At 46.6% G+C, this 16089-nt stretch overlaps 1 protein-coding gene across 1 annotated transcript in view; it reads right to left on the reverse strand.

Annotated features, from left to right (window-relative positions):
- FRMD3 (FERM domain containing 3) overlaps positions 1–13519 on the reverse strand; it is a 200269-nt gene extending 186750 nt beyond the window's left edge. The window contains exon 1 of the mRNA XM_016222937.2: positions 13373–13519. Coding sequence (XP_016078423.2) covers positions 13373–13519 — 147 coding nt within the window. The remainder of the gene's footprint in view (positions 1–13372) is intronic.
- Positions 13520–16089: the final 2570 nt, after the last annotated feature.

A 16089-nucleotide genomic window follows, 5' to 3' on the forward strand; every position in this document is an offset into this window, starting at 1 on the left:
ACACCCCACAGGACTGGCCCTACCATCTTTTCCACTCATCTCCTGCTCCTCTCACCTTGTTTGCTCAACTCCTACTGCTCTTCCCTCAAGCCAGCCATAAGCCCACCACAGGGCCTTTGCCCTGGCTGTTACTTCTACTTGGAATGCTCTTCCCACAGATATCCACAGGGCCTGATTTCTCACCTCCTTCACATTTTTATTCTAATCCAAAAATTGACAAAATGCAGCCCATGGTCAATCTCAGTCTGTTGCCTAATCTGTAAATAAAGTTTTATGGGACACAGCCGCACTCATTCTTTTATGTAATGTCTAAGGCTGCTTTTCGCACTAAAAAGATGGTGAGCAGTTGGCCAGCAAATTCTAAAATATGCACTATCTGGCCCTTTACAAAAACGATTTTCCAACCCCTATTCTGCTGCCGCCTTCCCAGGGAGTTCTTCCCTGACCTCATTTAAAACTGGAATCCACTAGATGTGGAGAAAAGGAACCCTCATGCACTGTTGGTGGGACTGTAAACTGGTGCAGCCCCTGTGGAAAACAGTATAGAGGGTGCTCAAAAAATTAAAAACAGAACTGTCATCTGATCCAGCAATGCCACTTCTGGGTATTTATCCAAGGGAAATTAAATCACTACCTTGGTGAGACATCTACACCCCCATGTTCACTGCAGCACTATTCACACAATAGCCAAGACATGGAAACAACCTAAGTGTCCATCAACAGATGAATGGATAAAGGTGTGGTTTATATACGCAATGACAAAGAAAGAAATTCTGTCATTTGCGACAACATGGATAGACCTTGGGGACATTATGCTGAGTGAAATAGTCTGACAGAAAAACAAATGCTGTATGATTTCACTTATACAGGGTGAGGCAAAAGTAGGTTTATAGTTATTTGTAGGGAAAATAATATAATAATTAATGAATAATAAAACAGGAATAAATTGTTTTGTGTACTCACAACCGTAAACCTACTTTTGCCACACCCTATATGTGGAATCTAAAAGAAACTCACAGCCAGAACAGACCCATGTCTACCAGAGACCCTGGGAGAGGGGGTGGGGGGTCAACAAAATGAGTGAAGGGGGTCAGAAGGTACAAACTTCTGTGATGATGGCCGCACAACTCTGCAAATATACTAAGAAGCACTGAATGACATACTTGAAATGGGTAAATTGTATGGCATGTGCATTATATCTTAATAAAGCTGTTTTTAAAAAGCAGATGTTAGAGACTGAACAGCGCTGACCCTCATTAAGAAAATGCACATGGTCCCTCCTGAAAGTTCTGCCCTCGCCAGGTTAACTCCCTAGGATGAGCCTGGGTATGGCCTGAATCCCTCCAGCTCTCTTCCTTCCCTGCTCAGTGGCTTACTAAGGAAATGACCGACAGACTGTACTGTATACCATATTGTATAAATTCACAATAATAGGCTCAGTGGATCCCCAAATAGCATAACAGCCGAGGGGGGAGGGGAGAAATGAGGCTCAGAGAGGACCCAGGGAAGGAGGGAGCTTGCCAGGACCAGGGTGCTCATTAAGCCTCTTATCTCTCTCAGCTTAAGCTCTCCTGGTAGGAGAATGGATCACACTGAGTGCTCTCTGGTGAAAACGGCCCTCTGGTATTTTGTAAAATATGACATAATAAAAATAAACAAACTCACAAGCACCAAGGGGCCACTTGAAAGCCAGAAAATAGTAACAAAAGGTGAAACATATGGCCAGTTACTGAAGGGTTATTTTTTCTCCCCCATTCATTAACAGCAAAAATAAATAAATAACTGCTGGGCCTCTTGGCTTTCATTTCATGCACAACTTTCAGTTAGGATTCAATGCCAGGGAGTGTTTCTGCCTCAGCACCTAAATAATTCACAGCTGCTCAAAATATCTACCAGGAACCCGCATCGGGATAAACCTGCTCTGCAGCGCTGAGCTGACTGGTGTGTGGGTGTCTCCAGCTCGATTCCTAAAGAGCAGGTGCCTGGTCTGCTACCAAGCGCCCCACACTCACCGGGAAGGCACAGACCTGCTCCTCTGGCTGGGTCCCTTTCTGAAGTTACTGCTCAAGCTTGACATCTCTTGGGATTACACCTTAATTTGTTGAACTTCAAGGTCTTGGACAGACCAGGGTTCAAATCTCAGCCCACTGCTTACTGGCTGTGTGACTTGGGACAGGATCCATCTCCGTGGCCCATTTTCCTAACGTGTACATCAGGGGTATTAATTCTCACCTCGTAGGGCTGTTTCTGAGGATTAAATGAGATGAAAGGTGCTTAGCACAGGGGCTGGCATGTAGTAAATGCTCAGCAAATGGTAGCAAGCACTGTGGCTATTGTCATTATTTGATAAGATGTATTCATTTCTGTACTCTTTCAGCTAACCAATATTTGTATTGAGCACCCCAGGCACCGGGATGCAGCAGCCCTGCCCTCCTGGAGCTGTCAGTCTAGTGGGGAAGACAGCCAGCCAGTGGGCACCCAAAGGAATGAACAAGTTAATCAACAGCCACAAATGCTATGAAAAAAGTAACAAGCAGCAATGTGATTGGGGGTGTCACGTTAGCCAGAAGGCTCAGATGGTGGGTGTGATGAGGCATTAAAATTTTACTGATTTAGCCCTGGCTGGTGTGGCTCAGTGGATAGAGCATCAGCCCACATACCAAAGGGTCTCGGGTTCGATTCCTGGTCAAGGGCACATACCTGGTTTGCAGGTTTGATCCCCGGCCCCAGTCAGGGTGCATGTGGGAGGCAACCAATTGATGTCTCTCTCTCACTTCAATGTTTCTCTCCCTCTCTCTCTCCCCCTCTCTCTCCCTACCCTCTCTCCCTCCCTCCACTCTCTCTAAAAATCAATGAAAAAAATATCCCTGGGGGAGGATTAACAACAACAAGAATTTTTTTTATTTAGTAAATGCTTATTAGCTGATCAATTGATCAATTGGAAGACCCTCCTAAGCCCTCCTGCAGAAATGAGCACAGTGACTACGCAGTCGCATTTCCTCACTGCTGAGCAAATCTTTGGGCCTCCCCTTTGTGTTCTCCTCCTAGAGGCCAAGCCCCCTTTCCTCTTGTCTGGGGTCCCCTGGGATCTAAGTCAGTCCCAATTCCCTGGAAAGAATCTCGCACATCAGATGTCTTTCAGCATCTCTGACTGTTCTTCACACATCACTGAGGGAGTGGAATTTTAAACAGGGCCCTTGAGAGGAAAGGTCCTCTTTGAAGACATTTTAAGTCTGTAAGACATGAAGGTGAGCAGAGGATGGGGAAGAGTGTGGAAGATTCTTCATTTATCGCACTCACGTTACAAAGGAGGGAAATAAAATGAGGCAATGGGAGAAGCAGTGAGGACATGCCCCCAAAACTGGGACGTGACTATCAATCACCCTGCAAGAAAGCAAGCCCACCGAAGAGAATAAAGGTGCTTAGAGCAACATGAAGTGGGTTGCAACATTTCTGGAGGCATTGAGAGCCTAAGACGAAAAATAAATTTAAAAACCTGCCATGTCTTCCCCTAGTTCTAGAAGTGTTAGCTAAGCTAGCCCTATAAAACAATACTCCAGGTCATTTGGTCCATGCAAACTACACCCCAATGATTTGTTATTTCTCCCTAAGATCAGGTACGAGGCAAAGATATCCCCTCTCCCCACTCCTTTTCAACTTGGAAGTCCTGGCTAATGCAAGAAGACAACGAATGGAAATAACAGGTATACAGATTGTGAAGGAACCAATAAAACTGCCTTTGTTCACAGATGACATGATCATCTATGTAGAAAATCAGAAAGAATCGACAAAAAAAACTCCTGAAACTAATAAGCAATTACAAGTATAGCAAGGTTGTAGGATACGGGTTAATATACAAAAGTCTATCTCTTTGCTACAGACCAGCAATGGAGAGTGGAATTTGAACTTATATGACTATATGCCACTAATTTCTATGTACAAAGAAAAAACACAGCAACATTAACCAAGCTCACATAAACAATGCCTTATCATGAAGTAGAAAGAACTATGGAAATGAAAGTCTGGATGCCAGGTCCCATTCTTCGTTGTCACTCATCAAGTTAAGTGAGACCCTTCTCTTCTTTGGACTGCAAGCGCTCCCTGAGAAAGCCGCAGGTATCCCTTCTCAACACACTTCCTCAATTTAGTGGCCCATCAATGCCTATTTTCCTTTAAAATGCACCTGAGACATCATCTCCTCCAGAAAACCTTTCCTGTCCTTCCCAGGCTGGATTAGGTGCCCCAGTGGCTACTCCAGAATTTCCATATGGAGACACTTTGAGGGTGAAAATCTGGTAGGAAGCAGGGAAGGGGGGTGTGACTTTTCTTGAAATCACATTTTACAGCAAGGCACAATTTTTGCTGAGATATTTGCAAAAAGAAGAGCAAAGTTCTTAGAGATGCTCTTATTCACACACTCAAATGTGAGTCATAAAATATCAGTGATCCATTTCAAAGAATATCCTTTTGAAGAGCAGTGACTTTGGGAGAGTGACTAGAGATTCAAGGAGGGCTACACCTCCCCCAAGCCATACCTTGGCTCTACTCTTGGCTTCTCTATGTGCTCCAATAATATCCTGGTGAGTTCTTCTACCCTACGAGTACCACCCTGAGTCTGTTTAGGTGTCTGTCTTCTCTACTGGAAAGAACCATGCTCTTATTTATCTCTGTATTTCTGGGACCCAGACCAATCCTTAACATAGCTCCTCAATAAATGTTTGTTGGATGAATGGATGGACGGACAGGTGGGTGGGTGGATGAGTGGAGGAGCGGGTGGGTGGGTTGATAGATAAATGGTTGGATGGTGGATGGGTGGCTGCAAAGACGGGGTGGGGTACTTTCTTAATCTTCCATTTTACCTTCAGACAAAAATCTCCTAAAGGGCGAAGATCCTGAATCTTCAAGTCAATCAATCTCTCCCCCTCCCTCCTTCCCTCTCTATTTCCAGTAACGTCAAGAAAATGTTTCATATTTAACAACTGCTCAGTACATTCAGAGAAAAAAGGCTGGCACTTCCCACTTAGTGGGTGTACTAAAGACAGACTAGGGGGAAGGAAGGAAGAAATCTTTAACAATAAATATTGAATAATAGCACTAAAAGCCTCCCTTTCTCTAATGGAGGTACAATTTGGAGATAAACCTAAACCACCTTCCTCTCTGTGGCATATGATTAAAATCTGCTTTGTTCTTCTAATTTGCTGCTCTCAAATTCCACACTGCTGCTGGCACTGCAAACTCAGGCTTCACGGCTGCCCTTGAATTACTGCCCAACTTTTCCTCCTCTTTTTTCTCTTAATCAGCACTGAACCAAGAAAGTGCCATCTACACCTGGTGGAGAAATTATGCCTCCAAACCCTGGAGACCAAATGTGCCATTCGAGGTCTCCCCACCCCACCCCCGGGCCACGATGCTCCTCAGCAGAAACACATCTCCCCTGAGGTTTGGGGACGAGAGAGGTGAGGTTATCCTTGACAGGGCTCCAGGTGGGATGAAGTGTTTTCTCTACCCCTGACTCCAGAGATTTCATTATTCTTCTTCCTAAGCCTCCAAAACAAAGAGACTAGGATATAGCTAATGCCTAACAACAACAGCAAAAACACTTTATTTTCATATTTTTCTAGAAGTCCTCTAAATATCATGATCTGAAATTGCTAAAATTCCCATCTTCAGGGCCAACTGCAAAACCAAGAGGTAAATTACAGAATAGGTAGAAAATTCTATTGACATCATCCTTTCTCCGTTTCTTTATTTGCAGTTTCTTGGGAGTTAATTTGAAATGTCAAACTACAAGCAATGTCTATACCATGCCAAACATACAAAGGGGAGAGATCTTTCAATTATCTAGATATGTTCAATGGCAAAATATCCCTAAGTGCATGATAAGTTGATTGCAGTTTTCATTCGAATAGACATTGAGCCACATGTTGACTGAAAGAAAGTAAAGATCTAAAACCCTGTCCTTAGATGACAGCTGTAAGAAATCAGCAGGCTTGCTTTATCCAGACATGTGATCAGTATATGGTTTTTCCTTGTGATATTTAGAAAGTTGTTAGTGGAAAGAATTACATCATTTAGATGACCAAGGAAGATTCAAAACCAAAATAGTGGTAGTATTTAGTATAGTAGGAGCAAACCTAAAACCCAAGACACCGTACCCCATTCTAATTTCACTAAATATTCAACTTTAAGAAATCACATAACATCTCCAGATCTTAACTTAATCAACTAGCTAATACACACTATTATCATACTACTCAATGATATAAAGAGGCTCATGAGTGGAGAGAAAGGATGTTTCTTAACAAAGAACCACTAAATACCCCACATACCCTACACTGTAGACGACACCTACACAGATAAGGATCACAAGGACTAGCATTATTTTCAGAATAATGGACAATAGCATGTGTATAGACCAGTCCAAAAAATAACATCAAGGAATAATTATTAGCTGATTTATTAATTAGGTTTTATTCTCTTCTATTAATAAGGCTAATTAGTTATTGATTTTTTTTTTTTAAGGCTGCTTAATTTTGTTATTGATCCAGTAGTAAATGATATTGTATTTAAATTTTCACAGTTTGTGTGTAAAGACCCTGATTCAGCCAATCCTTTCAAGACCAACATTTACCATCAAGGCCTAGTGCCTTAAAGCAGTAAATTATGCGTCTGCGGAGAGAGCATAAACCAAACACTGATCTGTTAACATACTAACTCCCTTCCCCTGCTACAGAATAATCCCATGTCAAACCTTAGCATAATACATAGATACAGTCAGATAAAACTCTATTGTACATCTAAGATCCAGGTTATTATGTTACCAATATTAGACTATTTCTTTTAATGGTTTTACAGAACTTGCATTTATTTTAATATTCAAAATAACCCCCAGAAATTTGAGTAGAAAACAAAATTCTCCATAGAAGATATCTGATTATAATAACTATTCATAATATTGATAATCTGATTATTATAAATATTAAATAAAGGATAAATGATTTCAGCATGACTCGCAAAGCCGCTCCTCACACACCATGTTTACTTCAATGTTCTACCGTCTCAACAGAATTTTAAAATGTATTCTCTAATGTTCACGGCACTGTCTCAAAGGGTAACTTCCCTAGAGTAAAAATCCTATGCTTTGTAAGTCAGAACCTTAAAGCTGAGACAGGACTTCTTTTCATTTGCTAGTCCAAGCTAGAAAATGAGGATTAAGAGCAGGAAGCTGGACCGGCAGGGCATGGCTCAGGGACTGAGCATCCACCTAGGATCCAGGCGATTGGGGTTCGATTCCCAGTCAGGGCACATGCCCGGGTTGCAGGCTGGAGCGGATCAAAGACTCTCTCATCATTGATGTTTCTATTTCTCTCTCTCCCTCTCCTTTCCTCTCTCTGAAATCAATAAAGATATATTTTTTTAAAAAAAGAGCAGGAAGCTGCTTTTCCACTGATAACTCTGATTTGGTTGCCCTAGTTGCAGGACATGCTCAGACAGGTCAGAGCTGCCTAACAAATGCAAAAGAACCAAATACCCTTAAAAGAATTCCAAAGCTCATAATCCATTGGTTTAATTTACAAGGATGACCCAAGCAGAAACACAGACAAAAAAGGGAGACCTATCACGGTGGTTTCATTCATACCTCATGGTCTCCACCACCACTAGCATGAACACGAAAGACTCTTAACTACGACTCTGTGACAGACCGCTCTACTGACTTTCATTCCTCACACCCAACTGCCTACTGGAAATGCTCCACTCAGATACCCTACAGGCACCTCAAAGTCAATATTCCCAAAATGAAACTCACCATCTCCTCCCCCAAAGCTGCTTCTCCTTTATTCCATCTTCTCAGGGCCAACTTCATGGGTGTATGACCCATATTTAGAAGGGCTGCATACTTGGTTTAATGATCTGCTCTCACGATGCTGAAATTCTTAATAATTTTGAACAAGAGGCCCCGCATGTTTTTTTTTTGCACTAGGCCCCAGAAATTATGTTGCTGGTCCTATCTCTCCTGGAGTGGCATCGCCGTTACCCCTGTCACCGAACCCAACCACCTGGGACTCACCTGGATTCTGCCCTCCTTCACTTCCACACGCAGTCATGCTGGTTCATGCCAAGCAAGGGATCACCTTGCCCGTAGTGCCTTTCCCCCTGCTTCAGGGAGTTGACTTTCACTTTTCCATTAATTATTAGTCAAGATTAATCCATAGCAGAGCCACTTACTGCTGGCCCAGTATGACACGGCTGCCTCCTCTTGCACCTCCACCTGCATATACCTGTCCCTACCTCTGACATTTTGTCCTTGCATCGCTATCTTGTCTCTCTCCCCCCAAATGACTGTGAGCCTCTTGACAGCTGATTTTCATTTCTTTTTATCTCCCATTCTCCGCTCTGGGCTCAGCACACAGAAGATATTTTTTAATTGTTTATCAAATAAGATTAATGTTATTTCAAAGAACTTACTAATTTACTTTTGAGAAAAACATAATTCCTAGATCTATACAAATGTTCTTCCCTGTTAGAATGAGCTTTATTTTTTTCTAAGGTGATCCCCTCATTTGCCTCCTGCACCTTCAGGGAAAAATCACCAAAGCAAACAGCTCCAGAACTTACGTGACACCTCAAGTGCACTTTTCACTGTCCTCCAGGGTCACTATCCCTCAGGGTCACTTCTGCCAGTGAGAACAGCTGGGCCCCCTATGCCTCTGGGAGCATCCAGGCACTGTTAGTATATATACAACGATTAATTTTTTAAGATTTCTTTTTTATTGATTTTGAGAGAGAGAGAAGAGGAGAGGGAGAGAGAGAAACATCAATGTGAGAGAGACAGCGATCAGCTGCCTCCTGCACACCCCCCACCAGGAATGGAGCCCGTAACCCAGGCATGTGCCCAGACCCGGAATCAAACGGGCAGCCTTTCTGTGCATGAGACAACACCCAACCAACTGAGCCACGCCGGCCAGGGCACAGTGATTTGTTTGTGATGAGAAGCTGCTGGAGTTCTTCTGCAATGCCATCAAGACTCCAGGAGACAGGAAACCAAGAGTGGGAAGTATGGCCCAGAGAGACAAGAAGGTGCTAACCCCAGGCCCCCATATGCTCTCACAGACATTCAACACTTCATCAGATTGGCCATCAGGGGAAATCCTGTTTGAAAAACAATCTCTTGATTTGGCTGAGGCAGGAGTCAGAAGGAATCATTCCATCCCAGCATCAGTGTCTAATCAGTACTTTGGTCTATCGAGATAGACACACCTAGATGCACTCACCCAGTCACTCCAACATTCATTGAACATCTACTGAGAGAAATGTGCCATCACAAAAGGCAGGACAGTCCTTGAATGCAGTCCTTAACTCAGGACTTCTGGATAAATGAGCCCATAAACATGCTTAGTGTTAATGCCAGCTTGAATTAGAATTTGCTAGACGAAGTTAAAAGCATCCAGCGGATATAGTGTCCAAATGATGTGGAGCTAACAGTATTCCATTCTCCCCACAGTCAATACACTTTGCATTTGCTCTGAGGACATCAAGAGATAAGATCTTAGCAGACCACTGAAATAAGATTAGTTTATTTTTCAGAATATACTTAATACAAAGAGCTGACCCATGTATTCTAGTCTAAAAACGTCAGCACTGGGCCACATTATCTAACAAACTGTCTCCCACTTCTATTCCTTTTGTGTCTTGATTTTCAGTGAACTCTAAAAGGCATTTAGATGAGTTTGACAGAGAAAGTGTTGTCCTTACTAACAGAAAAGGTGTGGCTGTCACCTAAATCTAGCTTGGATTTCACTAGCAGGATTATCATGGGGCCTGATATTTAGTACATATGTATGTTTGCATGTGACCACCCAATTTCTGTTCCAACAGATAAGAAATTTGGGGAGCACTACACTACTCCCTTTTAAAAAAAAAAACTAAGTTGATTAGAGTAGTACTCTACATTTGAGTGATGTTTTAACAGTTATACCATGCTTTATCTCAACAACCCAGGGAAAGATGGCAATTGAGGAATTATGATGCCCATTTGACAGGTGTAAAACAGGAGGCCCAATGACTTACTTAAGGTCTTGAACAATCAGAAACTGATAGAGTTTGGGCTTAAAAACCTTAGATTCTAAATCAAAGCCTTCCCACTACTTGGGATTACCTCTAATATGCCTTCACATAATATTAAGATAACTGTCAATATTTGTTCAGCTCTTCCTATGGGCCAGGTACTAAGCCAAGCATTTGACATAGACTCTATATTGAGTCCTTACAACAAATCCATGAGGTCTGTGCCATTATTATCCTCACTTTACAGATGAGGAAACTAAGGCCCAAAGAGGTAAAGTGACTTGCCCAAAGTCACCTGGCTAGCCAGGGTTCCAACTCAAGCAAGTAGCACTCCAGAACACAAGCTCTCAACCACTTTGCCATTCTGCCACTTCAGCAAGAGTGGAGTCGCCTGCTCTACGCAAGATGGCTTGTAGCTGCCCAGAACCCACCAGTTCAGTAAGGACTGAACTCATATTTAACAACACAAACTACAAAAGATTATCCAATAATTTTTCTTGTTCTGAAATTTGATCAGACAAACATGATCAAATTTGCCTAAAATAAGCTAGGTTTAGATGACACCTTATTAAACTCTCCTGATAATTTTATTGTAACAATAATTGTAACTCAATTTGACCTATTCTGAAAGACGCTATTGCTTGCTTAGCCAACAGTCATTCCCTGCCCCCCACCACAGACACACACACACACACACATATACACACACACCTCCATTCCTCCCATATTGGCAAAGCCCACCTCTCATTATAGAGAGTGAAAAGTGAAGACACCAGAAGCAAGCATTCCTAGACTTATTTGCAGCTAGGGCATGGGTATATTATGCGATCCTGGCCAATGGGATCTGATGAGAAGACTTATGGGACCTCTACAAAAGGTGTTCTTCCATGATTAAAAAAAATAATAATGCATGAGGAAATATCACCTTTTATATGCTGGGTGTGGCAGTGCCTGACTGACATCCAGAATTACCACAGCCACCTCACATCATGACAACTATAATGACGGAGCTGGCGCAAAGGATGGCGGAATGGAAAGACAGAAAGCACCTGGATCCCCGCAGAGCCGCTGAACAGCCCTGAAGCCGCCCTACCTCTGGACGTCTCCTTAGGTAAGATAATACGCGTCCTTGTAATTTAAGCCACTTCACCTGGCTATTGTCTTACTTGCAGCCAGAAGTATCCTAACTCTCAAGTTTCAAGAGGCAGTGCTACAGAGAAGGAGCTCTGGATTTTGAGTCAAATGACCTGGGTTCTAATCCACTTACTTGTCACGTGACCCAAATATCTTACTCTCTCTGAACCTATAGGGTTGAGATAACACTCAACAACACAACATCTTCTAATTCATTTTAACTGGTTAAATGATAATCACCATTTGGGGGCACAAGGGGCAGAAAAAGCTGTGCCACGAAGTGAAACAATTGATTTTTTTTTAACACATTGTTTGCGGGTAGTTTTTATCGCGCGCTCTACTACCAGTCAACGTAAAAACATATAAATACGTTTCCCGCATACAATGTGTTAAGTAATGCCAAAATCAACATTTTAGATCATAGCATTTTAACTACTTTGGCATCAGCTGGGCATACAAAGTCTAACTTTCCAAACTGTTTTGTTCCCCAGAACACCAGACAACAAATACATGTCCTTTGAGGACTACTTATCTATTTTAAGGAAAATTTTTCTGGACAAGAACCAGAATAAAAACAGGGGCATCAACTTCAAGTGGGACAGAACAGGGCTGACAGAGAAAGGAGAACTCCTAGCCCCACTCCCTGCCGCTGGCCCCTCCGTTATTTACATATTCATTGTGGACAAAAAGATGCGTAGATGCCCTTTGGACATAACACAAAGTGCACAAATGACTGTCTCTGGATCACAAGACAGCACATGCCAAATGTTCCTGGGCAGCCCTGTGGCAGCAGAAAAACTGCCTATCCTGCTAATCTTTTTATTAGTTTAGCTCAGAATGAAATTCAAGATTCTCCAGAAAATTCAGGGGGGGCCTACTCTCCTGGGAGATCACGGGGCACCACATTCCTGCCTTGAAATCGTCCAGCTGTTAGCTTACAAATTAGTTGCTGGCTGCGTGTCACAAGCTCCCACCAGGAAAAAAAGAAAAAAAAAAAAAAAATTGGGAAAGACCTTCCATTCGTTCATTTATTCATTCCTGGTTAACACAGCTCAGAAAGGGATTCCTGCTGCTGGGAGATGCTGCCCCCATTCACCTCTCACCAGAACTGCCAGGGTGCCCTGTATCTAAAGTTCAGTCCTGAGCTTCAAGGGGGGGGAGGGGGAGGCAGGTGAGAAGACGAAATGCCAGAGTAAATAGATTTAAAAGTCAGAAGCAGAAAGTGCTGAGCCCTAACACAGCCTTTCCGAATTATGTGCTCTGAGCGAATGGTGGGAGAGGGCACACACCCGCCTACACATCCACACACGGCGGCCGGGTGCACACCCCGCCCTTGCAGCTCCTACGAGCTCTCTTGCAAACCCTAAGGCACTTACTGCCCGCGGATCGGCTGCCAGCAGGGCTGCCTTCTCCAACTTGGGCACGAGCGAATGTCCCCCAGTGCTCCCAGGGGCGCTTTTCCCTGGGAGCAGGTCCTGCTCGGGTCCCTGAGCCCTGAACTCGGCTCAGTTCAACTCTGCCGGCCTCACAGCCCTTTTCCTTTCTCTGAAACACTCAGATTTCACACGACTTCTTTTGCAATAGCTCTAGTTCCACGCGGCGCACGCCCATCCCTCAAGGCGGCCCAGCCTCTCTCCCTCCGGAGAAACTTCGCACCCTCCGCCTCCCTTCCCCGCACCCCCTCCACGCCGCGGATAAGTCAAGGCCAGGGGCAGGGGGACGGCAGGCAGCCTGGTTGGGTCTGATGGCACCTTCGGTGCCCGGGTGCCGTAAAGAAGGAGTGAACCCGGGCTGGTGCATGCCTTCTCCACGTGGAGGTGCCCCTCCTGGTTCTCGGAACTCCCATTTCCTGGTGGGATGGGGGACAGAGGGGTTATAGTCCTCCAGGAGGCAGCTTTCGCTGCCCCCAGCCTGGGCGCAGCCAGACCTGGGCGAAGCGTCTGCATGCCCGAAGGGACTTGGGCGCAGATAACGTCTGCCTGGCACCTGCCAGGGACAGTGCCCCCACCTCCGGGTAGGGCTCCAGCCTCAGAAGGGGGAGGAAATGAGATCTGGCTTTCTAGCATGGCCCTGGGGTGGGTTCTTCATCCCTGAAGGCGCACGCCCACCCGCAGAGCCCCCCAACCTGCCTCCGGCACGCGCCCCGCTTCCCTCGCCCTGCGCCTCCCCGCACCTGGATGTGGCAGGAGATCTCCGAGTCGTCCAGCAGCCGGATGGTGCATTTCATCTCCTGGCTGAGCGATTTGATGCTGGAGCTCCGAAAGTGGATCATTTTCACGGTCCCCCCGCCTCTCGGCACACAGTGGCAGGAGGCGAACATGCGCCGCGGCCCGGGGGCGCGAGCCGGAGGCGCGGGGCGGCGCGGCGCGGGCCCTCGCGAACCGACACGCCCGAGCGCGCACCGTCCTGGGCGCCTGGGTGCGACTCAGCCCCGGGACGGCGGCGGCGACGGGCGCCTGCAGCCACACTGGCCGGGCCGCCGACGCGCAGCAGGCGGGCGCCTCCCTCCTCCCCCCGCGCCCTCCCCCTCCGCTCCCGCGCCTCGCCCGCTCCTTTCCCCGCCTCCTCCGCCGGGTGCGCGCTCGGGCGCCTCCCTCCGCCTGAGCTCCCAGCCGGGGACCCCCTGCAGGCGCGCGGGGAACTCGCTCCCAGCCCCAACCTCCGGGGAGAAGGCGGCGGAGGGACTGCGCGTCCTGGGGCCCGGCGCCCGCGGTGGCCTGCCCGGGCCGCCGCTGCGTCAGGCTGGGCCCCGCCACCGCCTCCCGCTCCCGCTGAGCTCTCTCTGGCTCCCGGCGGCTCTCCTCCCGGCCCTGCCCGGGCTCCCCCCGCGCCCACAGCGCCCGGCTCTGCTCGGCCCCAGGGACCTGGCGGCGCGCTGGGGGTGGAGGGTGACCCTGACCTACGCCCGCAGGGTGGATTCCACCCCTGGAAAGGCCTGATGGACCAAGGACGAATCCCCGAGAGTGACACGAAGCGCTGGCCCAGCTACACCACGAATACAGTTACCATCTCTGGTGCTCATGAGATGGTATTTTTAAGCCTTTATTTTATTTACTATTAACTGGAGTCAATCTCCTCTAAGAAATTCAGAGCCTTCCTTTAGCAACGTCTCATGTTGATGCCTCCCACCATTTCGGTAAGATCTTCAGTAGTAGTCCCCCGGACTGGAGCAAGGCATTCTCTATCCTGTGCCTTCCCCTTTAGGGGCCTTCGGCCTGCTCCCAGTGCCGCATCCCGCTTTAGACCGATCCCTGGGTACTGGGGGCCCTGGAATTCCAAGGTGTTGGGGCTCTCCTGCCCCTCTGTCTTCTCCGGGGTGGGTCGAGCCCTGTGTGATGTGCCCATAGAGCCAAGGGGTGTGCCTGCAGTGGATGGAGGCTGGATGAGCAGACCAGCACTCCAGGAGTGGGAAGAGGAGGGCCCCTGGCCCTGCTGCCCTTTCCTGAGCTGAACAGGTCGTTTTTGAGGAGTGAGAGGAAGGACTTGTTGCTCAGCTGTCAGCTCTTGCTGCAGCTACGCAGAACCCCTCAGCCAAAGGCTCCCCTATCCTAGGGCTAGGAGAGGCGTGGCCCGGCCCTCCCGCCTAACCTGGGAACCCTCTGATGGGCCAGGCATGCCCTAGGCCACCCTGTGGGGCTGGCTGAGGCTTGCTGGGGCCTGCAAAGCAGCTGGACTTCTCCCTCTGCCTGCTCCTGCTTCCTCTCTGTTGATCACTAACAAATACCCTTCAGGCCAAACTCTGTCAGCATCTGCTCCTGGAGACTCCAAACTGTGACAATTTGTCAAGACAGCATATATTTTATTTAACACTTGATAGACCGCCTGTTGCTTTCAAATAGGTAAGTGGGCATCCGTGTGTACCCTTGCACTGCGCCTGTGGATGTCACGGCAGTTCCTAACGGGGGCCGGCACGGAGGGTCTGGGAAGATGTGAATTTGATTCTGGACCCAGCTACTGGCCAACCTGGGGATCCTGGGAAAGTCTTCATTTCTTTCCTTCAGAGGCGAGCACATCTGCGTCTGTTTTGCCCACCTCACAGATGGCTGAGAAGCTGGGATAAGACATCAGTGGAGGGGGCCAGGTCGCAGTCTATAGTCTGTAAATCTCCACATGCACAGATGAAGTGGCAGCGATGCGATTGTCCCACTCCAGTTTGGAGACTGAAATGGGTTGAATGATCTCTCCCAACCCAAAGAGCAGATCTATAATAGCCTAGAGATCAAAGAAAAGTCAACACCTAACACAGTCCAAGCTTTTCTTTCAAGGCTAGCTACTTGTCCACCTTTATTATAGTGACTCCAAAAAAGTCATGCTCAAAACCCCAAAATTGTTATCTCAGATTTCAAGGCAGCAGAATGAGACCAGCAAGGCCAGTAGGAAAAAGAACAAAGATCACCCATAGTGAGGAAATGAGAGGAATCTGGGATTGGTTTCCGGGCCCCGTTTGGAATGAAGGCTGAGATTCAGCTGGTATAAAGATATAGAGCCCAGCTGGGCGTGGCTCAGAAGTTGAGCATTGACCTAGGATCCAGGCGATCAGGGTTCGATTCCCCCGGGAGGTCAGGGCACGTGCCCAGGTTGCGGGCTGCAGCCGATCAATGACTCTCTCATCATTGATGTTTCTATCTCTCTCTCTCTTTCTCTCCTTTCCTCTCTCTGAAATCAATAAAGATATATTTTAAATTAAATTTAAAAAAAGATAAAGGCTCTGAAGCCCTTGGCTTACATGAAAAGACAGCTAGGTAAATTACCACATGTTGTCACCTGGATTGAGGTACCCATCAAAGACAGGGCTTTGGGAAACCATGTGGCCAGGATCAAAATATATATATGAAGAGCAAGAGGAATTCAAAGAATGAACTCAAGAGATGAGTGTAAAACTGGACCACT

This window comes from Miniopterus natalensis, chromosome 12 (assembly GCF_054644295.1).
Source record: "Miniopterus natalensis isolate mMinNat1 chromosome 12, mMinNat1.hap1, whole genome shotgun sequence".
In the NCBI taxonomy this organism is placed as follows: domain Eukaryota; kingdom Metazoa; phylum Chordata; class Mammalia; order Chiroptera; family Miniopteridae; genus Miniopterus; species Miniopterus natalensis.